General features: G+C 31.3%; 2 protein-coding genes across 2 annotated transcripts in view; one reads left to right on the top strand and one right to left on the bottom strand.

The window, feature by feature from the left end:
- Window positions 1-19120, bottom strand: part of LOC132733872 (MMS19 nucleotide excision repair protein homolog) — a 30967-nt gene extending 11847 nt beyond the window's left edge. The window contains exons 1-21 of the mRNA XM_060720597.1: window positions 18904-19120; window positions 17040-17088; window positions 15778-15881; window positions 14923-15008; window positions 13961-14105; window positions 13068-13255; window positions 12118-12279; window positions 11245-11322; window positions 10608-10697; window positions 10111-10159; window positions 9472-9626; window positions 8300-8378; window positions 7403-7613; window positions 6681-6778; window positions 5418-5549; window positions 4653-4881; window positions 2945-3077; window positions 2385-2425; window positions 2278-2299; window positions 1438-1570; window positions 716-879 (exon numbers count right to left, since the gene is read on the bottom strand). Coding sequence (XP_060576580.1) covers window positions 716-879; window positions 1438-1570; window positions 2278-2299; window positions 2385-2425; window positions 2945-3077; window positions 4653-4881; window positions 5418-5549; window positions 6681-6778; window positions 7403-7613; window positions 8300-8378; window positions 9472-9626; window positions 10111-10159; window positions 10608-10697; window positions 11245-11322; window positions 12118-12279; window positions 13068-13255; window positions 13961-14105; window positions 14923-15008; window positions 15778-15881; window positions 17040-17088; window positions 18904-18982 — 2427 coding nt within the window. The 5' untranslated portion in view covers window positions 18983-19120. The remainder of the gene's footprint in view (window positions 1-715; window positions 880-1437; window positions 1571-2277; window positions 2300-2384; window positions 2426-2944; window positions 3078-4652; window positions 4882-5417; window positions 5550-6680; window positions 6779-7402; window positions 7614-8299; window positions 8379-9471; window positions 9627-10110; window positions 10160-10607; window positions 10698-11244; window positions 11323-12117; window positions 12280-13067; window positions 13256-13960; window positions 14106-14922; window positions 15009-15777; window positions 15882-17039; window positions 17089-18903) is intronic.
- Window positions 19121-19134: 14 nt separating this feature from the next.
- LOC132733874 (ubiquitin domain-containing protein 1-like) lies at window positions 19135-23114 on the top strand. The gene is made up of 3 exons (XM_060720600.1): window positions 19135-19292; window positions 20632-20868; window positions 21373-23114. Exons 1-3 carry the CDS (start codon window positions 19223-19225, stop codon window positions 21762-21764), a joined length of 699 nt encoding a protein of 232 aa, XP_060576583.1. The 5' UTR covers window positions 19135-19222; the 3' UTR covers window positions 21765-23114.
- The last annotated feature ends 4666 nt before the right edge of the window (window positions 23115-27780 follow it).

Here is a 27780-nt window from a genome sequence, read left to right on the forward strand (position 1 = left end):
TAAATATGACATATACTTAATAAAAAATAATTGAGGAGAACTTCTTGTACTAACAAGTAATTTCTGTAAGCTGTTTATGACATGGCCAGCCTTGTGACAACAGAAGACATAAACTGTCTACATTTAATTATCCAGATCAAAGTGCACTTTCCTTTTTGAAGAAAATCTTTCTTTCATTTTTTTTTTAATAATTTCTCAATTTGTTTTTAACTTTTTTTTTGTATGTAAAAAATTTAATTTAATTAAATGTAATTTAATTTCTATTTATTTTTTTATTATTATAAAAAGCAGGGGTCCTCAAAATTGACCTTTAACCTTTTGTCTCAAGCCAGTAGTGTGATAAGATATTTCAAAAAAACATGAAAATATATAAAATTGGAACTAATAGGCTACCAAAAATGCCCTGCATATTACCTGAGAAAATATCAATCAATTTTTTATCATTAATAGACACAACCTGTCAGTAAAGCTCATAATAATTAATTATGGAAGATGAAGAAAAGTATCTGTTATATTTGCTTGTTTTCATATTTTCTTGAATAAAGTAATATATCAAAGGAATTCCTTTTGACTACGAAGAAAATCAACAACAACATTATTACAGATAACAATTTTTGGTTCTTGAATGGAAGAAAACAAGTCCATATAAAAGATCAAGCATCCTATATATATCATATCAGACATAAATAGTATGAAAAGAAATTTAAATACTTACTAAGTTTATAAACTGTTGAGCTAATTTGTGACCTCTCAATACTAAAGCTTTGGTAACCCATGACAACGCTGTTAGAGTATGACCTTCACCTTTATCATCACTAGAGGTCAGAGAGGTCAATAGTCGTTCATAAAGGGAAGTAACCCTTGCATCTAGAGATTCATCTACAGTGAGAAGAGAAAAATATTTTTCTTCATAAAAAACATCATACATGTAAGTTAGGAAGACTTTGGAAATCTTATACTGTATATTCATAAATATCGTTCAAGGAAAAAATTAGCTAAAATGATAAAATAAGTGATGGTATTTAACATGTAAAACTATTTTACACAAATATATTGCCAAGGGTATTCTTATGTATCTATCTTTACTCAAGATATGTTTCAATTGAAATGCAATTCAAACTCTCAAAAACCTATTATCAATTGCTTATCAAGGAAATTTCTATTGAAAGAAATACTTTATTTCATACAGATAATGTAAAAACCTAAAGTGATATAATACAGGCAAATTAATACCATTATTCAATGACTGAATGAAAATTTTAACTTGGAAATGTATCCATAGGACACAGATGCTCTCATATACTCCATTGTTTACACAGTCTACAGATGAACAGCAAGACAGTGGGAGAGGGATGTAAAATAGCCAATCTTTAAGTGCACTCCTATGTAGCGGGGGCAAAAAATCTGACACATAACCAGAAAACAATATGACCATACCTTGTTGCTGTTTGTTGAGTAACGCTGCTAGACATTTACACACATGTACATCATCCTGGGAGTGTGAAGGTTCAAGTACCATCTCCGTTAATCTGTCCTTAATTGTCTCAATACCAGGTATATCCTTCTGAAACTGTAAAACAAAAATATCTAGAAATGTGGCCATAGGTCATGGATGCCCCAACATTCCACTGTTTTGTCAGTGTACAGACAGGCAGCGTAACGGAAGGATGAGAAAATCTTTTTCCTCCTAATAAGTGGGGACATAAAAACTGCTTGGTGTGAAAGGGTCTTCACTCTTTCTTTATTTCATATAATTTACGACCCTTTATCACCAAACCCTCGATATGTTTCCACTTCTCTTTATTACTTAAGGTTGATTAGGAAATTTAAGGTTATATTACTTTCATTTTGCACTATTTAAGCATTTTAAATTGATATGTATTTTTGACTATATGAAAATGTATATTCTCCTATAAATGACCATTGTAATATGAAATTTTTGTCAATGCTATGACGTGGGTCAGGAATATAATATTTATAAACTGTTTAAGTTTCCTTTTCCTTGCAGAAACAAATTGTATTTCTGTCATTGCAAATATTATGATTAAAAACATAAGTATATAAATCCATTTGGTCAAAACAACTTCAGTTTCAATATGTGTCTAGAAAGGGTATAGGAGTTAGGAGTAAGATTGAGTTCAAGATAAAAAAATTAAACCTCCAGTGACTATAGCAAGTGAATTATAATGAATATACAAAACTGCTGTAAATGTAAGTTACTAACTTACTCATATATTTATATACAATTTTTCATAGTATAAGTTGTAATAAACATACCTTTCCTTGGCCTGATCCTATCACTGCAGTAAGTAAACATACAAACACACGTAGTCAGCGGCTGTTCCTATAATACATAGAAAGCAAGTTGGTATCGTACACTGTATACTGCAGTAAGTAAACATACAAACACACTATCACAGCTGGCCTATAATACAAGAAAGCAAGTGTATCATACATGTATACTGCAGTTAATAAACATACAAACACACTATCACAGCTGGCCTATAATATAAAAAAAAAACAAGTGTATTGTATATATACAATTACATGTTTGAGTCAAATATCATATAATGTATGTATAACAAATATGAAAGTTTAAGAATTGCACCATTGTAATATTTACTTGTTATTGTTTCTTTTCCTTTTTTTTCCTTTTTATATTTCTCATTTAACAAAATTAGAAGAATGAATTGCTGAAATAACAAACAATTTTTTTTTAGCTGAAAAGACTTCAGCATAATTAAATCAACTGAATTAATTTTAATGATATAAATACAAGGAAAATGGCATTCAAGATTACATCTATATTGAAGAAAATCATTGTATATTGTGTGAGGCCATATAAGTAGATAACAAAAGAATATTCTAAACCAGTCAAACTGTTGTTTTTTTTTATTACTCCATTATTTTTCATCAATATTATTGTTAGATATTAAATTCTTACATTAAAGGGAGAAAACTCTTGCATGTGAGATTTGAACATTCCCCTGTCTTGTTCAGTACAACACTGACATATACTGGTTTTACATCCATTCAGGAATGTTTCTGTGTATTTTCCTTGCAGAATAACAGCTATCCTGTAAGAATAATTATCTGAGATTAACTTAATGAATTAAACAACATAAATCAGGTGCAAATACCAGAGGTTTCAAAAAATTCAAAAATTTTGACATTTCACTTGTTTTCCAGAAGAGGGTTATGAGTCAAATTTGAGTGTGATTTTCATAAACATAACATAAAACATAAGTTTATATCCAAACTGTGATGTATTGTTATATATTACATTATTCATATATGAATAGTCTAAAACTTAAAGACTTCAAGTCATGGTATCTAAATTCCAGAAATTCTAAACAGAACCTTAACTTGAAATATTGGTAAACAGAAATATATTATATAGACAGCACCTAAGGAAATCCTTTAAACTTTGGATGGAAGACAGTTCCAAAATCAAAGCAAAGCAAATGTATTACAAACAAGAGCTGTCCGTAAGACAGCGCGCTCGACTTTTTTATTGCTTGCCAATAAAAAAAGTTTTTGCAGTAAAAGGCAATACAAGAATCTCTGTATTTTTAAAGTGAACAATGGCCATGAGCATTAAGATATTTAGTGAAGAATTATTTTACTGAATTGTGTGATACCCTTGAACACTGCAGCAAAGTTTGAAATGTTTAAGTCAAAAGAGGGCTGGTAAGAAAGAAAAAAAAACTAGTTGTTTGATACCCTTGAATATTACAGCAATGTTTATATGACATAATTTATGGTAAAGTGAACAAGTGGATAGGAATGAATTTTTTTTAGATTTTTTAAGTTTTTTTAGTGCTTGCCTATAATACAAAACATTGACAGTTAAGGGCCATAATTCAAATAAAATCTTTGACAGAATTACCTTCTCCTGGACATGTTTGGGAATCATGATTGTAAACAAGTATTCCAACTTTCAAATTAATATCTCAAACAGTTCAGTCAAAAAGTGGACTGGTACTAAAAAACTTAACCAAGATTCTAAGTCGATAAAAGGCCTTAAATTTTTAAAACAAATCCTTGACAGAGTTACCTTCTCTTGCGTACAGATGGGGGTAATGATGTGAAATAGCATTAAAAGTTTCAAAGCAATATCTCAAAGGGTTAAGGCAATAAGTGGATTTTACCCATATTCAATGTATTTTCTAAGTCAAAAAGGGCATAATTCTGTCAAAAAACCTTGACAGAGTTATGTCCTCTTGTCTGTTGATGAAGGTCGTGATGGTAAACAAGTATGGTCAGTTTCAAAGCAATACCTCCAATGGTTTTGAAATAAAGTGAGGTGGTACAAAAAACTTAACCAAGCTCAATACACTTTCTAAGTCAAAAAAGGGCCATAATTCTGTCAAAAACCTTGACAGAGTTATGTACTCTTGTCTGTAGATGGAGGTTATGATGGTGAACAAGTATGGTAAGTTTCAAAGCCATACTTGTAATACTTCTGAAATAAAGTGGGGTGGTACGAAAAACTTAACCAAGGTGTGACGCCAACGCCGACGCCGACGCCGGGGCGAGTAGGATAGCTCCCCTTTTCATAGAAAAGTCGAGCTAAAAATCAGAAGAGTAGTAAACCTATTTTAAGTTTATGTTTCTTATAAATTTTAAATCCCCACAAATTAAATACTTACGATGGATCTAAATGTGATATCACTATACGTAGAAATGCTGAGAGATGTTTCAATGTAGATTCTTCTGTTAATATACGGTACATCTTGGGACAGCGACACCTGGTGACAACAAGGGTATGTACCTGCTCTACACCTGATGATAAACTCTCTATGGCCCCTGTGTCACTCACATTATTGGCAGATATAGCAGATAGGCACTTAGACAGTGACTGATATAGGTCCAAATATTCTATAAAATAAACAATAAATTAAAAGATTTGGTGGGGGAAACAACACATCAAAATACCAGGTCAGTTATATATTTATTATAACTATGGTTTTGGGTAAGATATACCTTTCATAAGGTTATCCTATGAAATGTAAGATACAGTGTTTCTTGTAATAATCTCAGCTGTGCAAAAAAATAATCTAGGTTTTATGAGGATTTAGGTTATATATATTTATTTTAGTTAGATCGTGTTGTAAGCTATAAGCTTATTGAAACACTCTAAAATCCATTCCTGGAACCAACCAGTACCAAGCATAGAGTGTAAAGTTTTTTGCTCACAAAAAAAAGGCTTCCTCTGACAGGGTTTGAACCCACGCAGTCAGCAATCCTTAGAATACCAATCTGACACATTAACCAATTGGCAAAAGTGCCACTTAAAGACTTTATAAAGATTAATTTACCTAAAAAGCTAGCAGGTTGCCACATGATTTAAACTGTTTCACTGTGACTTGAGATCTTATTAAATACAAAATTTATATCAGTCTTAACTAACTTACCTGCATTCATTAACAACTTGTAGAGTACACCAGTGACCAGTTTTATACTTTCAGAACCACAAGTTATCTCGGAGATAACTTCTAATATCACTCTCCTATCTACACCACAGTTATCTCCTGTCTCCATTGCTTCTATAAATAAATGGAAAAGATACATTAATAATGCAAGGGAGACAATCTGAATCAAACAAGATAGTCTTCAGGAAAGCAATATCCCATGCTGCAAAGGACATACTGAATCTGGAGTTTTTAACCTTTGACAGACCTTGACCTTTGACCTTGTGGGGTGGGGGGTAATTAAACCTGAACTGATGCAATATGCACATTGGAAGCACATCATGTCCTAGAGGTGATCGTTTGGTCCAAGTACATTTTTTAAAGAGTCAAAGAGTTATGGATAGAAACATTTGACCACTACACTTGGCCTTGACCTTTCAGGTAGCAACCTGGATGTTACACTCATCACATTGTGTCATAGTGGCAGTTATCTGTATCAAGTAATTATAAAGCCTTCCCAACTGTCAATAATTTATGGAGCAGATTTATGCAAAGTTTCAATGCAATGTAAGAATATTTTAGAAAGTCATGAGCAAACAGACTTTTTGTTTTGCTTTAAAAGTTAACAAATAAGATTCAGACTAGAGGTTACCTTCACCAGTAAAACTAAAAATTACCTAAATAACCTTGGAAAAGTCAAGTGTGCTTAAAAAAGCCTAGCCAAAAAAAAGAAAAAAAAAGAAACAAAAGTTGTATGTAAGTAAGGCAACAAAAAAAGGCTGATGAAAATCACTTGTTTATCTTGTTGTAATCTGCCTACACCTGTCTAAACCTGTATACATCTGTCTACACTTAAGAAATAAGAATAATAAAGTCTGTGTGAGAGTTATATTTCTAAGTATCTTATTCTTATCAATATTTTAAGTGCTTATACAAAATTAATATATCTATATATCTATAAATGAATCATTAGATACATTAATTGCACTGAATTTGAGGTTATACCTTATTTACCCAGCTATAGGTCAGGCCACTTATAAGTCGGGGTCTACATTTTACCATAAATCTTATAATTTTTCCCATGGGCTTAAATAACCTGCTTATAAGGCCAGGTGTATGATATTATCCTCTTTAATTGACAGGAAGGAAAACTAATCTTAAATATAAGTAGATGGTAAATAAAGGAAAAAAACTGAGAATCTGATTTCCACATGCATTTATCTAAATTTATGTAACAGAGATATATATTTATGATGCAAAAATTACCGTTTTGTAATTTAGCGAACAGGAATGGGAAAACATCTTTCTGCACAACATCTGGATATGTAGTTAACAAATACAACAAAGTGGAATTACACTCGTGCCTGCAAAAGTTAAATTAGTTAATACTGTATCATACATGCATTTTATGGAAATATTTCTGATCTTTAGAATTTTATCTACACTTCATGTAACAGTAGGGTATTTCTATAGAACTATATTTAAACATCAGATTACAATAAATTAACAATAAATATTTAAAATAAATCTACATCATATCAATAACACATATTCAGTAAAATCAATAAATTGCAATTTTAATATTAATTTAACTACATGTATTAAGATGAAATTTCCATCAGTTATCTTTTTATAGAATAAAAAAATTTGCTGAATTTTTTGAAGGAACTGAAGAAAAAGTTTAACAATTTTTCTACAGAAATGACATAACATGGTAATAGGTATTTTCAAATCAAATCTCATATCAAATTAAAAGCAATATCAGTAGCTAAAGAGACCAATTAAATTTATTTCATCTTTCAATATGGAAAAAAAACATTGCCCATTTTTATGGACAATTTCAGGGACATTAAATAGTGCAGACCATGATAAAATGGAATGGACTGTACTGTATTTACAGTTAGTCAGACAGAGTTACCACTGATTGCTACAAACTTTACAATTCATATAAACGTAAATCTGTAATAAAATCTACATTGATAACTTACCTTACATGATCCTCAATATTTGTTTCTATGGCTTTGTTGACAAGTTTGGCTGTAATGAAAGACCTCTCTGTATCTAACAGACACCCTGTAGGCAGGGAGACCAGGGTATGTATACCTTTTATAGCTAGCAGCTGTACAGAGCTCACATTCTCTGATAGACACTGATTGTATATTGTTAATACAGAATCTTTATATGTGGCAAGGATAGGATCTGAAATATATGGTCATATATAATTAAACAAGTTTCAGGTAGTGGCACTTTGAATGCACAAAAATCAACAAAAATCCTCTATGGTGCAATTTTCTTTAACAAAATTCTTTTACAGAATTTTAAATGGTTAAATAGATATAAATTTAACACAGTGTAGCTTTATAAAATTTGATTGATTTTTAAGAAAGCTTCAGTTAATTTGATAAATCAAAGTGCCAGAGCACTTATCATATACCTGCTAAACTATAAGTGTTAGCAAAAGAAGATATACAAAAATACATGCATAATATATGCATAAATCAATGGTTATTTATTCCATCTAAAACTGACTTATTCATAATACATGTACTGTTTAAAACATAATGTCAAAAATATGAAGGCATTGCCCTATAAGCTTGTGTGCCTAGCTATAAACTTAGGGATGACTAATTAGAGCCCTACTTAATAGATGACAATGTTTCTGGATATAAACCTACATAATGTGCTGATAAATTTCAGAAAGCAAACTAAACTAAGATTAATTCCAGTATGCTAAATCAATCACTAAAAAGTATATTTAACCTTTTTATCATTTTCTAAATTCAGTAATGATATTATTAAATATTTCTTCATCTGCAAAAATGTAAGCAGACAAGAAATCTTCCAAAGAACTATATAAAAATATTTTTATAAAATGAAAAACTTACTATTATCACCAAACTTGAACTTGGTTGTACAATCTAGAAAATTATTTAACACAAGAATCACATTGTGTCTAGGTGTGGCCTGAAAAATATAATGTTATAACATTTATTATTTGAGACTAACAAGTTTAAGAAACAATCAAAACCTAAGTAACATTATGATTAACATTGATATAAGCTTGGGTACTATATTTTCTGCCAGGGTTTGTGTGGCCCAGTGGTTAAGACTGCTGACATTGAACCACTTTCTTCTCACTTGTGTAGATCCGATTCCCATCAAGGACTTTGAATTCTATCATGTGAGATAGCTAAAGTTGGTGGGTCTTATCACCAACTGGTCCTGGCCCCTGCATAACTACTCTCCCCATTTTGAGGTCAACGGAGAAGCATAAGTCATAAGTTGAAGTCTGGGTGTCATACTTGTGTGACATTTTGGCTAGCAATAACAAATAAAGCATAATTTGTCATCAATCAATCAATCAATCAGGAGAAGAATTTCATAAGACACTTTGTCTTTCATTCTAATCCTGTTTTTTGTTTGTTTTTTTTAAGTATATTTGAAATGCTTTGTGTATATTGTAAATTGTAAAATGTATATGATATTTTATCACATAAACCGCCGGGTAGAAGTGTAATAAAGCCATTTAATAAAAACTATATTACACCCGTGTAATAACACTTTGACGTGACGTCATTTGCACTATAAATAAACATAGCGTTAAAGCGCGCTTATGTTAGCGTTACACTATAGGCCCCGTCAATGAAAAATGACTCGTTTTAACTGCAAACCGTTCTCTTTTTGAATATGTGATAAATAGAATATTATATTCGTGTAGATACAATACTAAATTTATTGAACTCGTTGAATAAAACAATATTATGCTCGAAAAGAGGCTCGCATAATATGATTTTATTCAACTCGTTCAATAAATTTAGTATTTAAACTACACTCATTCAATATCCTCTAAATATTCTGAGAAATAAAGTATGTTTAAACTGATAAATCAATCAATCAAAACAAAATAAGCATTGAAACAATGCAACTGTCCCCTGATAAAATGATTATGCTACGTGATATATTGCTAACCTTATACTACATAATACAAACATACATTATATAATTTTTATAACATATAATAGCAATTTATCAGCAAAACAGTTGTATATAAAATTACCTGGCTTTGTTTATTGAATGACTCTATCAACAATGGTGTGGTAACTTTAACAATATGATCACAAGCTGGTTGAGATCCTAGAGCTGCGGCCTGTAGCAGACGTCCAGCAGATAACATTAACATCAATTCTGGCTGTAGTAGATGATTCTTACATTCTGTAAGGAATATGTTATAAATAATATAAGGAGAGTGTGACCATTTTTAAATCATTCATTCATTACAGATAGAAAATATATGAACAGAAAGGTAAAATCTATAATAACAATGAAATTGTATGATAAAATCGGGTAGCAATAAATATTGGATATATATTTTACATATTTTAACTATTTACAATAATGTCTAATTTTGACATGGTCCGAAATTGATCAACCATAATTTTATACTCATCCATAAGACTGGTAGCTCATAAGATAAAATTCTGTATCGAAATTTGCAGTTTTTTGTTTTGATCACATATAAAACAGTTTGCAAAATTTGTTATTTCCATATAAAAGGAACTAATCTTATTCTGTCAAACTCAAAAGTAAATATATTTATTTAGCCACAAAAGTTCAATAAGTTTTATATACCATTAAATTTTTTTTTGAACATTTTCTTTTATGTTATCTACTAATAAATGACAAAGTAGAACTATACCTGCAAGAATTTCATCTACGTATCCATCTAGACCTTTCTTTCTGTCACTCTGTAAAATATCATCATTATTTTAATGTAACAGTTATTATGCATACATTTCCTTTACATTTAACCTACTGAATTTGTATAATGGACTTGCCCTGCTTTGTATTTAGAACATACCATTGTTACTCTAAGGGGGTTTAGCTTAAACTGAGCATCTTACAGTATAGTCTGATCAGAGGCTGAATAATTACATGCAAGCTGGCTTGAATTTAACCTTGTGACACAGGCAAGTCGTCATTACTACCAGCATTCAGAAAATTACATTAAAACAATACCAGTCTTGTTCTGTTTTAGTCATGCAGTAGAAATATGGTGATACATACAGCAAAATCAGCCATTAACATGTAAATTATTACTTTAATCTTTTCACTTTTCTTAAAATCTTAATACATTTTTCTCAAGTCGAAATATTTTGGTTCATCTGGAGGCATGTAGCTTAAAAGGAAACCTACCTGTGTAACACCAGTAGAGATTGACTTCACAATGGCCTGTAGAGCTATGAGACCTGCATCTTCTACTGCAGAATCTCCTGACAGAAATACCTAAAATATAATGTATAATCTTTGATATAATATACTTTGTTAAAGTAGCTTTCTGATGCTGATACCCTTTCAAAATTCTATACTGTTTAGTTTCACCCATTGTTTTCTTGTATAGGGCACACACTGTCTTTTACTTAGGGACCATATGCTGCTTTTCATGGAATGGCATGAAAGTGTCACATTGGTAGTACCATGATCACATCTGAGGATGTTTCTAAATTAAATATTTCATCATTTTCATGTTTAAATGTTGGATTCTGCTTAAGCCATTGCTAGGGGGCATGGGTGGTAACTTGCACTTTCCAGTACCGTCCATGGACAGGCTTTTTTACCGAGCCTGCAATATTTTAAATTTTGTCTTTTTGAGCCTTCTTAAGGGATTCTTCTTTTTCTCAATTTGTATATTGGTACATGCTGCATGGGTATCTTATGATATATAGATTTTTTCTTTTTTGTAACAAGAAAATCAACTAGTACAAATATAAGATTCACAGAAAGAAAGAAATATACAGTTACCAAATATGATAAAACAGAAAAGTTATTTTACCTCTTTCTTTATACAGTTAAAGAATGAGCTCTGGAATTCATGCAACTTTTCAGCACCATATGTTTCTGCACACACAGCCTGTAAATGTATATATAACATACAATATTACCAAAGGCAACAGTCATTTTAAAGGTTAAAATCAAAGCTATATCTTATTAAATATTCTGACACAATTTATAAACCTCGAAAATATGCAGTTTCCATAACCTTATGATCAATTCTCAAATGTGTTGTAACATAGGATGTCTCTTTTATTGAATACACATGAATATTGTATGAAAACTGAATAAAAATATTCAGAACAAAATATTATGCAACTATTGTAAATTTGGATTTTAAAAGTTTATCAACAATTTTGTATGTGTGCCATTTGCTCTAAACAGTAAAGTAAATAATATTTAAGGAAATATACTAACGATTTTAGCTTAAACAGGCATTTAGAAATATACATGTATGTATTCATTTTCAAAACCAAAACAATAATTTTGTAAACCACAGGCAGCAGATATATGGCTTTATACACTTTATATTGCTGAAAAATGTTTTAAACTGACTCAAATTTAATGTACATGTATTTCTGTGACAGTTTTCCAAAAAGCTGAGCTTAACAAGGAAAGTTCATGATTGCAAACTGAGAGTTCTCAAAACTTGATTTTCACTGGGGACAAAAATCTGTGCTAAACAACTACTTCCAATAACAGACCATACATTAGAACTTGTCACTTTAACACAGGCATAATTTGAAACTCATATCAAAACTATGACCATGACAAAACATAGTTGTTTTTACAGATCATCTGTCAAGATAGAGAAAATGTTTGATTTGTATGTGATTGGTTTACTATAATATGTTGATAATCTGTTGTAATTTACCAATGTTTGTAGGGCATCAATTTTTGCACTCTTCAAATCAGAGGTAAGTTTCTCCATCAACAAAGGGAGACAATGCTCGGCAAATTTAGGCGTGGCAGCAAGACATCTACGTAAACCTAGAATCAAATCTTGCTGCGTTATACCACTAGGATCACTGGCTGGCTGAAATACAAAGACAAACTACTGCTTTATATTGTAAATAATGTAATAATCATTAAATGAGCCGTGTCACAACAAAACCAACATAATGGGTTTGCGACCAGCATAGATCCAGACCAGCTTGCGCACCCGTGCAGTCTGATCAGGATCCATGCTGTTCGCTATCAGTTTCTCTACTTGTAATAGGGTTTGTAAGCGAACGGCATGGATCCTGATCAGACAGCGCGGATGTGCAGGCTGGTCTGGATCCATGCTGGTCGCAAACCCATTATGTTGGTGTTGTTGTGACTTGGCTCAAATGAGTCTAAACTTATAAAATTACTGAAAACATTAATTTTGTTGCCAGCTATTTCGTATGTTTTGTTTTGGTTTGGTTTTACGGCATACCAACATAACTTTGGTTATATGGCACCTGAACTGGAAAGATGATTTTGGCAAACCTCAAGTGTTACAAACTTAAAGCAACATCAGAGGTCAAAACCACCTCACCTGCTAGAGCTTAGAGATGCATAGACTTCAATAATTCAAACCCATTTTGTTGCCTCTTACGCCATGCGCGGATAAATGATGGCTGAAATTCTGATGCCTCAACTCTTAAAGGCATCCTCTCAACCACAAGGGTAGCCAATCATTTATTAAAGACAAAAATATGACAATGACAATGCTGATCTAAGATGAACTGCAAAGTATAATTAATTCAGAAGTCAAGAACCTCTTTTACAGGTATCAACTGTATAACAATACAATTAAAAGAATAAGGAACTTTTTAAAGAAAACTTTCTGTTACTTACAGGAGTAAAGTCTATGGGAAAATAGCAAGAGATGACTTCAAACATTTCCTCTACAAACACCCCTAGAGGAAAGTTCTGTACAACAATAGTAGCACAGGTAAATGCCAAGATAAGATTTCTAGGGTCTTGCTCTGAGTCAATGGCTTGCATGTAACCATACACAAAGTCTGTCCCGAGCTTCTGTACATCTGATATTTATAAGCATATACATGTAATGTGAATATTTCTTAATAGTTACTAAATAATTATAATTTAAAGGAAAATTGAAATCAGAAGATTGTATGTTACCATATGACTATGTTAAAGTAAAATAAAGTTTTTTTAAATAAAAGTTTTTCAATCAAGTCAATAAAGAAAATTACATTTAAGGTAGCAGTCAAATTGCAACAAATTAGCTTTCCATTGATGAAAGAAGACCATTTAGACAAAAATGATTAATATGAATATATGTACTTCGTAAAAAATAAGATTTTGAAAAACTTGAAGGACAATTCAAAAGGAATGAAAATCTAAAAGGAGACCATATTTCCATTTTGCCTTATTTCTCTGAATTATAGTGATGATAATGAAATTTGTATGCCACTAGTATAGAAACAGACTAGACTGTATCACTTTAATGATTGACAGCTCACTGGAGGTCTTGCTCCACCAAATTCACCAATTAAGCCAGAAAATCATCATATGACATGTACAGTGTCTTATTGGCTATGAACCCAACAAATTTTATCAACTTTACTGTTAGTTGCACAACTATGGTACTTTAATTCTGATTCTAGAATCACTGTTACTTTAAATGGACTATTCCTAAATCAAAGCAGGACACATTCATTATATAAATATGGGTTAACAGGAGACTACAGAGAAATATAATACCATGATAATTGAGTACGTACCTTGTAGATGATGTGTAAGAAAGTGTAGGAGAATGTTGTATACAGACTTCCTGCCAGCTTGAGCCAGTGATTGGGTATGTACCTCCTTGAATATTGTACAACACACTGTTTCTATAATCTCACCTGATATCACTTCGGTCTTACTCTAAAAAATATAATCAAATTATCTTAAGTATTATATTCTAAATGATGAAGAAAATTTCAAAATTGAAAAAGTTATCTTAAATTATTAAGACGGCATGGCTTTAGATAAGGTAAACTATTTCTGAGAAATATGTAGTAGAACTGAATGTTAGGAAAGTAAAATTTGTTAAGATAAACGTAATAATTTCCATGTTATGTGCCATTAATGACCGATTTTGCAGAATTTTTTCACTGTATTTATACTGTGTTACTAGAGCAGTAAGGGCTATTTTTGCATAATTTGACCTTTTATTTAGTTATTTACATGGGCTGTAAGTGTCTTTTGCAATGTGTAAATTATTTTCTTTGTTCACAACATTTTCAAAAATAATGCTGGTTTAATCACCATATACTAAAGTTCTAACTACTTTATATTGCTTTGAACAAAATCAAAACTGTAAACTAAATCAAGATAACCCTTTTACACAGCAATTTTACTGACAAAATATTTTTACAATTTACATGTATATAAAATAAAACCATGATATAAATAACTACTTCGAATTGTTATCATGCCTTATATATCAAATGCCTATAAGCAATACACAACAAAAGGGGAGCGGTAGCCTAGTGGTTAAGGTGTCTGCCTCTCAACCCAGGGATCATGGGTTCAAGCCCTACTTGGGCCACAACCATGTTTCTTCATATGACACCAGTACTGGTTGGTTCCAGGAAGCAGACTCAAAAGAAATTTATGTAAATTGCAAGAACTTGTTTCACAGTCGAGCTAAAATAAATATGTTACTAAACACAGTAAAAGCCTTAAATATCATACTTACCAGGGCCTCTAGACCATACAAAGCCTGAGGCTGTAGGGAATGATGGTCTTTTAATTTCTCACAAAGAAATGTTGATAACAAGGTCACTGAAAACAATTTTCAAGAAATCATACCAATGGTCTAAACTCACAAAGTCTATACCTTATAATCAAACAAAAAAAAATCAAATTCAAAACAAAATTTACAAAATACATATACAGCAAGTACTTTATTGTTATCTAATTGATTACTTATATTAGTGTTAAGTATTATTAAGAAAATCAAGTGTCAATTATTGTAAGTGTCACTTTTTCTAGGCTAAAATTGCCTTTTGACTTTTGACATGAAAAGTCTGTTTTATGATTCACATAGCAAATAGATAATATAATATCATTGAAATTAACTTCTTCAAAAATATATATCATGAGCTCTATATTTCAATCTGCAAAACAATAGATAACCATGTATATATGTACAAGTACCTAAAAATCTGAGTCATACTTTCCGAACCATTTAAGCTTCTTAACAATGTATAGTTGTTAAGCTGGTTTCTGTACTTGTTTTTACAAAATATTGATCATAAACATGTATACTGGCAGGAAGTTTCTTGGACGGTGAACATGTACAAACCTTGTCTTTTTTTAGCCTTAAGTGCCTCTTGACTTCTCTGAATTAACTACATTGTATTTGAAACAACTGTGGAAGATAAATAGCATTATCTTATACATATATGTTAAAAATATATAGTTTTAGAAAAGATATGCCTTGTTAAGCACTTGTCACAAACTGCACTCTGCAGCCCTTATAGTCTTTATCTTCACAAAATGGCGGTCTAAAAGGTTTCCATAGTGAAATCAAAATTAAAAGAGACATTACCTTGTTTAAGATTGAGAAATTTAACAGGCAGTTCATGTAAAATGTCAGCGATCAACCTCGTTGCTCTTGCTCTGACTGTATGTTCTTTGTTGGTTAAATAATCTCTGAAATAAACATACCGGGAGCTTGGATGAAAAGTACACAAAAAAATTCAATAGATAAAATCTAATTCTAGCAATCAAATTCTAGAAATTTTTAAGTCCACTGTCAAAATTAACAAGTGTTTGGTAGGACAATGTGCTCCACTATTCTCAGTACTTGATAGTAAAACAAGAGCCTGGATAATGTAGAATTTTCTAAGTTCAAAAAGGGCCATAAGTCTGTCAAAAACCATGTTAGAGTTATGGGCCTTCTGAAAAAGAGCTCCTATTATGCTCTCAAATAAGTATGTGCAGTTTCAACCTATTTCCTTTGACAGTAATTTTGAGAAACCAACTTAACCAAATTGTGACGCCGATGCCATGTTACTATAATGACTGACTCTATTCTTTAAATAGCAGATTTCCCATAATATAACCATAATTTATAACAAGAGCTGTCGGTAGGACAACAACCCTCGACTATTCTTAGTGCTTGACAGTAAAAAAGCCTTTAAAAAAAATTAAATTAACAAAAGGGCAATTTTTTTTTTAAAACCATGTTACAGTTATAGGCCTTGAAGAGGGTCCTATTATGCTCTCAAAGAAGAGTATAAAATTTCAACTTGTTTCAAAGCCATATATATGTCAATAGAATATGAAAATATCTGAGGTGGTATGCAAACTTAAATGTAAATTCTAAGTCAAAAAAGGGGCATAATTCTGTCAAAATGCTTGATACAATTACCTCCTCCTGTCTGCAGGTTAGGGTCATGTTGGTGAACAAGTGTGCAAAGTTTCAAAGCCATATGTCAATGGACTTTGAAAATATTTGAGGTATTACAAAAACTTTAACGTTAATTCTAAGTCGATAAAGGGGCATAATTCTGTCAAAATGCTTGATACAGTTACCTCCTCCTGTCTACAGGTTGTATGTCAATGGACTTTGAAAATATTTGAGGTATTACAAAATTTTTAACATGAGTGGTTACGCCGACGCCGACGCTCGGGTGACTACAATAGCTCTACTTATTCTTATCGAATAGACAAGCTAAAAAAGGGTGTATCAGTCAGAAATTCAATAAACAACTAAACAATGTAAAATAAGTCATTCTTGAATATTTAAATTAAAACTCATATATCTGTTGCAGTAATTAATATACCAGTCAGAAATATAATTCTTACCCTAAATTCTCTATGATATCAGTTAATGTAACATTTCCTCCAACTAATTCTGAAAAAAAAGACCAAATTATTTATATACATATACATGTATTTAATTTCAAAGGGTATAAAGCTATAAGTTATGAAATTCTTTCATAAATTCAAAAATTGAGTAATGATAAAATTTATAGAAATTATAGGTTAAACTATACTCTTATTATATTATTGTTAATTCTAGAAAAAAAATGTAACATAGTATACATGTCTGTTATTTAACAAACAAGAAAATTAACTGTAAACAGAATAAAATGTTAGAACTGGAACAAAATATTAAGGGCCAGTTACACTGACGGTCGGTCCCCAATCGGTCATTAAATTTTAAATTTACTCGCTGTTATGATCGGTTGTCATGCATGATTTTATTTCTGTGTAAACGGCCATCGGTGAGAAAAGGCAAACTCAAACGGGGTTGGATCGGTGATAAAAATGCTGAAATACTTCGGTTTTTATCGTTTGTAAATCAGAGCTAAATCGGGCGTAGCGCTGATTAATCGGTGCTTGATACAAGGTAGCTAGTCATCAGTGGTTAAACACTTTCAGTCAGATATGGCCGGTGATTCAAATTTGGGTATCTTTGTGCAATCGTCGATATCGTTGATTAAAAGCTTGCATATCTCGTGATATAGGTTGCTGTCGGTTATTTGTAAAATATTTTCACCGATCGAGAATTTTAAACATTTTAAAAATCCCAATCGGTAAATTTTCACATTTTGGTGGAAATAATGAGAACAATGGTACCATCCTATTTGATAATAGAACACTGCTCAGGTTTTCACTTGGAACATTTGACAATTAAGATGAAAAGTTGCGATTGTTCCATTCCGGTATATTCCACCTATTATCATTGAGTTACATTGAAAATTGCGGTGCCCACTTAGTATTGACGCTGAAGATTTTGCTTCAATTAAATTGTTTTTTGGACCCCCTCCATGGTCAAGGGGTTAGAGTCAATGACTTCTAATCCAGTTATCTCTCTGGCGTCAGTTCTATCCCCGGAAGATGCTTTGGTAGTTTAGCCCGTAAAAAGGTAGTCTAGTACTGATGTAACTCTCCAGGAACGATGGTTAGGAAACTGCCCGCCTTTATGACTGAAATACTGTTCGGAAAAGGTGTAAAATGAAACAAACAAACAAAAAATTATAAATTTTTTATTTATACGGGGAAGTCAAAGGCCGGGTCCGCGAAGCGGGCTTGAGCTTTGGCTTGCCCGGCTATAGACTACATGTGTATATTTAAAAGAAAATCAAATAAAAAACAATTAAAAAATATATAGAATTCTATACCTATCAATAAAATTTTTAGTGTCAGTTCTAGTTAGGCGCCGCCATTTACAATGTAACTCAATGATAAAAGACGGTGTATTCCGATAACGGAACAAATCTCAACTTTTCGGACAAATAATAAACGTCGAGTATTCTGAGTGGAAACGGAAGTGGTGCATGAAATACCGAATGACGCCTTTAAGACAGAAAAATGAAAGGAATTTTTAACGACTTCCCTGTTTATAGGCTATGCCTAATTTCATATTATTTATTGTTTTTTTATTTGATTACCTTTTAAAATATACATATGTAGTCTTCACGGACTCGGCCTTTGACTTTCCTGTTTTATAAAGCTCCATGGAGATTACATAATTCACTATGAGATATTGTTCATATACCCATGAAAAACGTTTTTTACTTTTGGTACGACGCGATAGTGGTGCGAACACTATGCACACAAAAACTTAATCAATGACAACCACATTGTAAAGTCCTCTAACAAGACTTTCCCATCTTAAACATAAAGAGAGATCAAAAATGGAAAATAAACTTCAAAATCACACCTTTGCACAGTGCTTTGGGCGCAGAATTGTCAGAATCTTCAAAAAATCTTTCAATGCAACTTTTCATGGGCGCGTCCATGTTGAAGATACGCAGAAATAATATTTTTAATAGAGACAATCATATGCTTTATATACTATAAAATGTGAAAATTAAATCAGTGATTCTTTATTATGTTTTGATAAATTTATATTAAAAATATTCTTATTTCGTGACATTTTTATCTAAACACCTGCACAAATTTATTCACATCAGTGACGTCACTGGAAAAGCCCAGAGAAGGAACTGTCAATTTTTATCCCCTAAACCCCTCTTTACGATATGGGAGGGTGTTTAGGTAGTCATAGACACCGTGATCACTCATCCAGGGAGTCTTCAGATGTTGCTGGAAGTAAGATATTGTGTATTGAATTTCATTGACACTTTAAATGTTAATGCATGACCATTTTTTGACACTTCTTTGTTTTGTTTACATCACATGTTTGAGGTCCATGCAGATGATAATTGCAATAAATTAGATACAATGCCCTTCAGAAAACAAACATAGGCTTTCGTTTAATTTTCTTACTTAAGCATGCTTTTTATATAAGCTGATGACATTGAATAACTGAATGTTTATTCATTACCCAAATTATTTAAAATTATGATTAATTTTACCATGCAATACATGCCATGGGCAGACATTATTTTTATGCATAAACATTTGCACAGTTTGTTTCAAGTACCAGTGCATGTGCATAATGAAAAGCTCAATTTGTTTGTTGCGTTGGTTTGGTTTATATCTAGCACAAAATTTCCCTGTAAAATAAATTTATAAGGAATCATGGTGAAAATTACATTTTTTTGTGTGTCTCTTACAAAACTGCTTCAGCCTCAGCCCGCCTAACACAGGGGTAGTTTACATTAATAGTCATAATTTAGCATTACTCTGAGTAAATTCATGCAATTAATAAATAGTAGCCAATAACTGTAAAAGAGGAATATGGCCCAAATGATTTGAATAATTATATTTGAATGGTAAAATATTACAATTTAATTAAATTTTAATTTTTCATAAATATATTGGAATGTTGTTATGGGTCTACTGCTTTTGCAGGTATAAGCAGGTAAAGTTAATTTTTATTTGTTTATTATTTCTTGAGATTTTTTTTAAAAGGAGGAAAATATATTCCCCTTTTGATTGGGATTGTTGGGGCGGTGAAGGGGCTCTCTCATCTCTTGGTATGTGAATGTTGTGGAGACGAAAATCCTCTGCAACGTGTAAGATGGAAATTTTAGATATGTTCTAGATAGGCTTCAATCAGTATGTATGTAATTGTATGGTGTATGCTGCCGATGTCTGATTTAAGGCATGGGAATGAAGTGCTATACAGAGACCTATTCTCAGCTCAAAATTCATATCTTTGGCTAATACTTTGTAGAAATTGCATGGAGGTAAATTATCATCTAGTTTCGCTTCTAATATATTTAAGAGCATGACTGGTGAGATATCCGTGGTCTGTACTCAACAACAAAAGGTACTTTTGTGCCTTAACATGCAGATGGACTCTCAAAAAGCATAGTCTACATAATATGCAATGGTGCTAATTTGGGCACCAAATTCACAAAATGTTAATCTTACATTAGGAGGGCTATTTATCTGTCTCGATGAGTAAATTGTGTTTAAGCTTGTAAAACGAGGATAGAAAGTAATAATAATGTAGACTAACTACTCATTTTTTGCCATTCAGTCTCAATTGGTAGAAATCAACCTTTGCGGCCTGAGCGACCAAAGTGGAAGAGTGATGTGCCCTTGACAGAAGGTCAGTTAAGGAGCAAGCGGGATGAATTCTGGGACACAGCTCCTGCATTTGAAGGGCGTAAAGAGATCTGGGATGCTCTGAAGGCAGCAGCATATGCTTTGGAGACAGGGGACCATGCCTTAGCTCAGGCTATTATTGATGGTGCAAGTATAACACTGCCACATGGTGAGTTACTTCATAGTTGTTTTAAACTAGACTATTAAAAGTATTTATTTAATCATATTTTTATTGCTACAGTTTTTGAATTACTATAAAAAATATCAATCTGATTTCATCATAGATAATTATAAATGCATGACTAATTTGATATTTTATAAACACTTTAAGCTTTTTTGCTATGGAACATTACTATGATTAGTGGAGCACTCTTGTTGCTTTTATACTATTTTCTTTTTCATTTTTTATGTAATTCAATTTCATGCTATGCCCACAATGTATGTTTATAATTGCTGTAAGGATGACTTATAGATAATACATTAATTACTGGGCCTGTCTTTTGTTTATGACGTAGAATTAAACATTTTCTCTTTAATAAATGATTTGTTTACAAAATATTCAAGACATAATCATGATAACCTACTCAAACAATTAAGAATTTAGTAAATTTCCTTTATTATTTAGTATACACACAAATCAAGCATTTCATAAACAACCACTATGATTTTTCAGGAACATTAATGGACTGCTATGATGAACTAGGAAATCGTTACCAGTTACCAGTCTATGTGTTAGGATCACCAACTAACCTGATTGAGGACACAAGCGAAAGCGAGGCCGGCCAGGAAGCGGACAGTAACAACCTTCCTGGAATTGAAACTGTGATAAAATTCCGACTTTCGTCAACGAACAAAGACTTAAAATTGAAAGTTCGGACTACTGACACAATGCTTAAGATTAAGAAAAAGTTGTTCGAACTAGAAAAAGTTGAGCCATCAAAACAGCGATTTTTCTATTCAGGAAAAATGCTTAATGATAAACTCAAAATTGAAGATGTGAAAATTCCAAAAGGTTTTGTGATTCAGGTGATAGTTACACCATCGGAAACGGAGGAAGTTAGTTGAGGATTACGAGGGTTAGATGTTAAGGTTGTTTACAGCATACGGCTGTTGTTTTAATGCCTACGGTTACATTGTACATCTGTGGTACACGTCATGTACATCTATGGTACACATCATGTACATCTGTGGTACACATCATGTACATCTATGGTACACATCATGTACATCTGTGGTACACATGATGTACATCTGTGGTACACATCATGTACATCTATGGTACACATCATGTACATCTGTGGTACACATGATGTATATCTATGGTACACATCTGTCCAGTTATAATATGTACACACCGATCAATTGGTCCTAATTTTATTCAGAACAGTCATAGACATGTTTTCTTTATTTTTTGGGGGGTAGTACATGTAGATAAGATAATTTGTTTTAATTACATTTGTATCTTTTATTTTTAACAATGACCGAATATGTCTTAACTATTATTGTTAAGACTATTTGTCATTGATTGTTTCAACCAAGGAAATGTACTTTGAAGATTTAAGTGTACATTGTATGTACATGTACTTTGCAATTGAGACTAGTTTTCGGGTATCTGCCCAAAATGATGTCATTTAATGTAAACATTGTTACATGCTTTTAATTCCATTTTGTATTATTTTATAGGAAATTTCAAGCCCAATTTCACCTTTTGCACTGTTTTTTCTTTTCTTTTTTTTTTTAATTTTGCATTTTTCACAATAACTTTTATTCTATCACAATTTTTATTTTATAAAATTGTGCCCTCTAGAAAAGAAATTACTTAAAAACGGGTCTGACATTGAATTTTTAAAGTAAGAAATATCAATTCTCTATCATTATACATTTTAGTACAAATCAAAAAAGTAAAAGTCTTCAAAAAACATTAATTAGAATTGAAGCTTATAGCTTTAAATCTAATTACAATTTATGATGATATCATACTTAAAAACATAGTTTAAAAGACAACTTTATAAAATACACCAGTCTTTCAAAATACCTACATTATCTGCTTCAATATTATACAAACATGTGTGAGATAAACAATTTGTAAGCAGTGGGGATTTTTCGCCATTTTTTTATTGGCTAAATTAAGACATATTCCCCTTCTTTGATATATTACTACTTTCAGGGATTTCACTTCAAGCTACAATATAGGACAATATAGTACTTGGTAGCTAGGTGAAATACTGTGTTACATATTATAGGCCATCTGACAGCAACTTTCAGTTATTTCGTATTCATTCCTTTCTAACTTATACGGTACCCACCTTCTTAAAGAAGTGACCCAACTTTTTTCAAACAAAATGAAATGCCCTGATCTTTGATACATGTATATTGAAAAAGTACATAATGTAGGTGCAAAAACACTTGCCATCATTTAACAATATACTGTGTATTGACAACTTTTATTCTTGTTGATGATACACAATGAACATTATAAGCCTAAAGGGTACATATTGTGCAAAAATCAAGAGTTGTGGACAAAGAATTAATTTATAGTATTTATATAGCAAAAATTATATATTGATTGACTTAATGACGCCAGATAACATGTATATAGCTTTATTAGTGACCGTAAAATATGATTGACTACAACTTGTGTTTAAATAGTACTTGTTAACCTTTATGATGGAATACAACTTGTGTTTTAGTACTTGTTAACCTTTATGATTGAAAACTACTTGTGTTTTTAGTACTTGTTAACCTTTAGCTTGCTTAACTCTAAGTCTGTAATGGAATTGCACGGACATGTTAATCATTACTATGATATTACAACACTATTTGCAGCATGTGAATTCAAATATTCTTACTGAATTCTGTATGTTTTAATTTAAGATTCATTTGCTTCCAAACTGTTATATCAGTTTAAAGCACCCTCATTTTCAAGGCAGTCTAAGGATTTATTGTTGGCATTATATTTTGATATTATACTAAATCTGGAAGGAACGAAAATGCCTAAATCTGCTTTTAGAGTGTATAAAGGTATATACATGTGTCCGCAGTCTTTAGTTTACAAAAGAAGGCTCTCTGGCATTTCTTTAGAGAAAATTTATGGAAATGATGCGATTGTACTATTTATAATTTTATAGAAATACTTCATTAAACAAAGCTTTACTATATATCCTTTCATTAAGGTGATGTACTATATAGCATAATTTGTTAATTAGTGGTGCATAATTATATCATAAAATTTCTATTACAAAAATTTGTGTCCTGTTAACAACACTGTATATGTATATATACATGTATATAATAAATGTTTAGTTATCAAATTTCTCAATTACATTTAAAACAGTGGTGATACTTTAACAATATACATATATGCTGTTTAACTGAATTGCTTGAAGTGCAATTTTACACTCTTTAAGTTGATTTATTACGATATAATTAATTTATATATAGTAATACACTTCATACTTGTTTCCTTAAATAATACAAACTTGTATACAAGTACATGATAATTTCCTTGTGTAACGTGAGTTGCTATTCTGAGAATAATTATAATGTAGTATTTATATAGGAAATTAATCACTCTTGATCTGGTGAATTGTACGAGGTAATTTACAATATCAAGTGTGGAGGATAACATTATATGATAGCAAGTTTAAGTACAGGCTTGAATATATTAAGAGCTTATGATGTAAATAACAAGGATTTAGTTTCCCTACTTGTAACATCTAATTTGACTGATTCATTTCTTAAAGGCCCATTATGCTTTAGAAATCCACATTTTTGTAATTTTTAGCTCGACTTTTCTATGAAAAGGGGAGCTATCCTACTCGCCCCGGCGTCGGCGTTGGCGTCACACCTTGGTTAAGTTTTTCGTACCACCCCACTTTATTTCACAAGTATTACAAGTATGGCTTTGAAACTTACCATACTTGTTCACCATCATAACCTCCATCTACAGACAAGAGTACATAACTCTGTCAAGGTTTTTGACAGAATTATGGCCCTTTTTTGACTTAGAAAGTGTATTGAGCTTGGTTAAGTTTTTTGTACCACCTCACTTTATTTCAAAACCATTGGAGGTATTGCTTTGAAACTGACCATACTTGTTTACCATCACGACCTTCATCAACAGACAAGAGGACATAACTCTGTCAAGGGTTTTTGACAGAATTATGCCCCTTTTTGACTTAGAAAATACATTGAATATGGGTAAAATCCACTTATTGCCTTAACCCTTTGAGATATTGCTTTGAAAACTTTTAATGCTATTTCACATCATTACCCCCATCTGTACGCAAGAGAAGGTAACTCTGTCAAGGATTTGTTTTAAAAATTAAGGCCTTTTATCGACTTAGAATCTTGGTTAAGTTTTTAGTACCAGTCCACTTTTTGACTGAACTGTTTGAGATATTAATTTGAAAGTTGGAATACTTGTTTACAATCATGATTCCCAAACATGTCCAGGAGAAGGTAATTCTGTCAAAAGATTTTATTTGAATTATGGCCCTTAACTGTCAATGTTTTGTATTATAGGCAAGCACTAAAAAACTTAAAAAATCTAAAAAAATTCATTCCTATCCACTTGTTCACTTTTTACCATAAATTGATAAAATTTATCTATTACTTGTATTATAAGGTAACTATAATACTTTCACATACAAAGTCAAATCTATATATTATGCTGATTGTACAAAAATATACTGCTTCCTTGGCATAGATTTCTTGAAAAATTATGTTATTATGTCATTTACCAAGGTGTTCTGGCAAGCAATAAAAAAGTCGAGCGCGCTGTCTTACGGACAGCTCTTGTTTAGACATGCCGAACATGTGTTTGATAATGTTGTATTATTGAATTAAGAGCATTGAGAGCATGTAAGAAATGTTAGGTATTCAACAACTGAAAAAGTAGTGCAGAATATGCAGTGTTGTGTTGGAAAGGTAAGAAAATGTAAACAAAGTACAACGTAGTATTTTGACTTTCATTCATATACTTATTCACTAAATATACCATTTGTAAGCAGAGGGAAATAAGCAAATTTAAAGATATGTTATGTATTAGGCAAATGAGGTTTTTTTTTTAAACAGTGACTAGATTCCAAAGATAAAAAGTTTTTTAGAAATAAAATTTATAACAGTTTTCTAAGGCATAATGGGCCTTTAAGTATGATGTTCATTTATAAAGCTAAACAAGTGTGAGGAAAACATATATTTTGGTCATCTTATGATTATATATATTGTGTTCATTTCTCCAAAAACTGTAAACAAAGATTGCTCTGTTATAATACACACCTTAATATCATTCATAAGTAATTTGAATAAAATAAAAATGCATTTTTATGCTATTTTTCCACAGGTTGGCAGCAGCCATATTGATTTTGTCCTGTATCATGTCTAGTAGGTTTTTCTTTCTGTAGACAACTTTAACACAGGCTGTAAGATCTTCATTATATAGGTTACAGCTTTTATACTTGAACACATCATATCTCTTAGTAAGAGCTTCAATTAAACGCATTGAAATATGACCTTGAACCCAAAATGGCTTTGACTTAACCTTTAAGGGTAATTAGTCCACCACAACCTTCTTATCTGTGAACAGATAGGGCAAGTTGTGTATTAATATGACCTTGACCCTAATTTGACATTGACTTGACCTTTAAAGTTAATTATTCCACCACAACCACCTTATCTGTTCACAGATAGGGCCATTTGTCTTTTATGAACAATTTTTGTTCAAAAATGAATTTACGTAAATGAGGGTATAAACTATGACTAAGAACAACTTGTGTTTTAGTACTTGTTAACCTTTATGATTGGAAACAACTTGTATTTTAGTACTTGTGAACCTTTAACTTGCTGTATTTTTATAATGGAGTTGCCCAGCTTTGAATTTGGAACAGTCCATTTAACGTTCAAGGGATTTCAATATCAAAATACATAAATATTTAGCAACCAACAGTATAGAGCCGGGTCAAAGTGCACTTATGTGTAATCTGGCCGGGCTCAATACACTTGTGGTAAAAGCTGGTTTAAATTTTATAACCATTACTGTATAAAATTGTTACCATTATCATTGTCTATGTAACAAACCATTCATTAATTGGATATTATTTGTTGTTTATTATTATTACAATTTGCTTTTAACTTTTCTTTTTTTGCTTTAAAGACTTACTATATAATATATATATAATATATATACATGTTTTTGTTTTATACTAATGCCTACATATGTTGACATGTGTCTAGCATTTTTTTCGTCACTTGTTATTCGAGAGTTATGTAATTTATTGTCATTTTTTCCAAGACTAATTGAGGAATACATGAGAATCATTGATGTGGGAATAGCTGTCAGTTTAGTCAACAGACCTGAATAATTGTGTAATACTTTGAATTCTTATTTAATGTAATGTAATGTGAGAAGAAAAATTGATTTTTCTGCCCCTTGAAAATTAGTTAAATACTGGCATTTTATTCAATGAGATATACTTTATATTAGTTATTCTATGTCACTGATTTAAATATGTTACATAATTCACATTGATCAATTTATGATTAAAAAGACATAATATTTGGTTTTTGCACATGTGTAAAATTTCTTACTTTTTAATTGAAACGTTTTCATATTTAATTGGTATGGCCCTCTGTACTGGAGGGTATATTGTATATATATTAAAATTCTTCTTTTAATAGTGTGATATAATGGAACATAGTTTGACTTACAAAGTAGTGCATGCGATGCCTAATCTAAAATATGTTTATCATTGAAAATCTAACTTACATGTTAGTCTCATTAGCCATGATTTCGAGAATTTTCTCAAGCGAGAGGAAATTTCTAGGTGACAATTGATTTTGAACATTCAGTCTAATAGTCATTTGTCTCTGGAGCTTGTTCAGAATTCGGATTGGATTATTAGTTTCCTATACATGATCAAAAATTATGTTAAAGTCGGCATAAAAATCAAACAGACAAACATTTGGCATAGAGTACAAATTATAAACAGTTTCCGTACACTCTTATAATGTATAAGTCAGATGGAAAATCATAAATGTTATAGAATTTTTACTTCTAGCTGTGTTAAAATATCACACTTCT

Source organism: Ruditapes philippinarum, unplaced genomic scaffold (genome assembly GCF_026571515.1).
Source record: "Ruditapes philippinarum isolate M1 unplaced genomic scaffold, ASM2657151v2 ctg105_1_1_1_1, whole genome shotgun sequence".
NCBI lineage: Eukaryota > Metazoa > Mollusca > Bivalvia > Venerida > Veneridae > Ruditapes > Ruditapes philippinarum.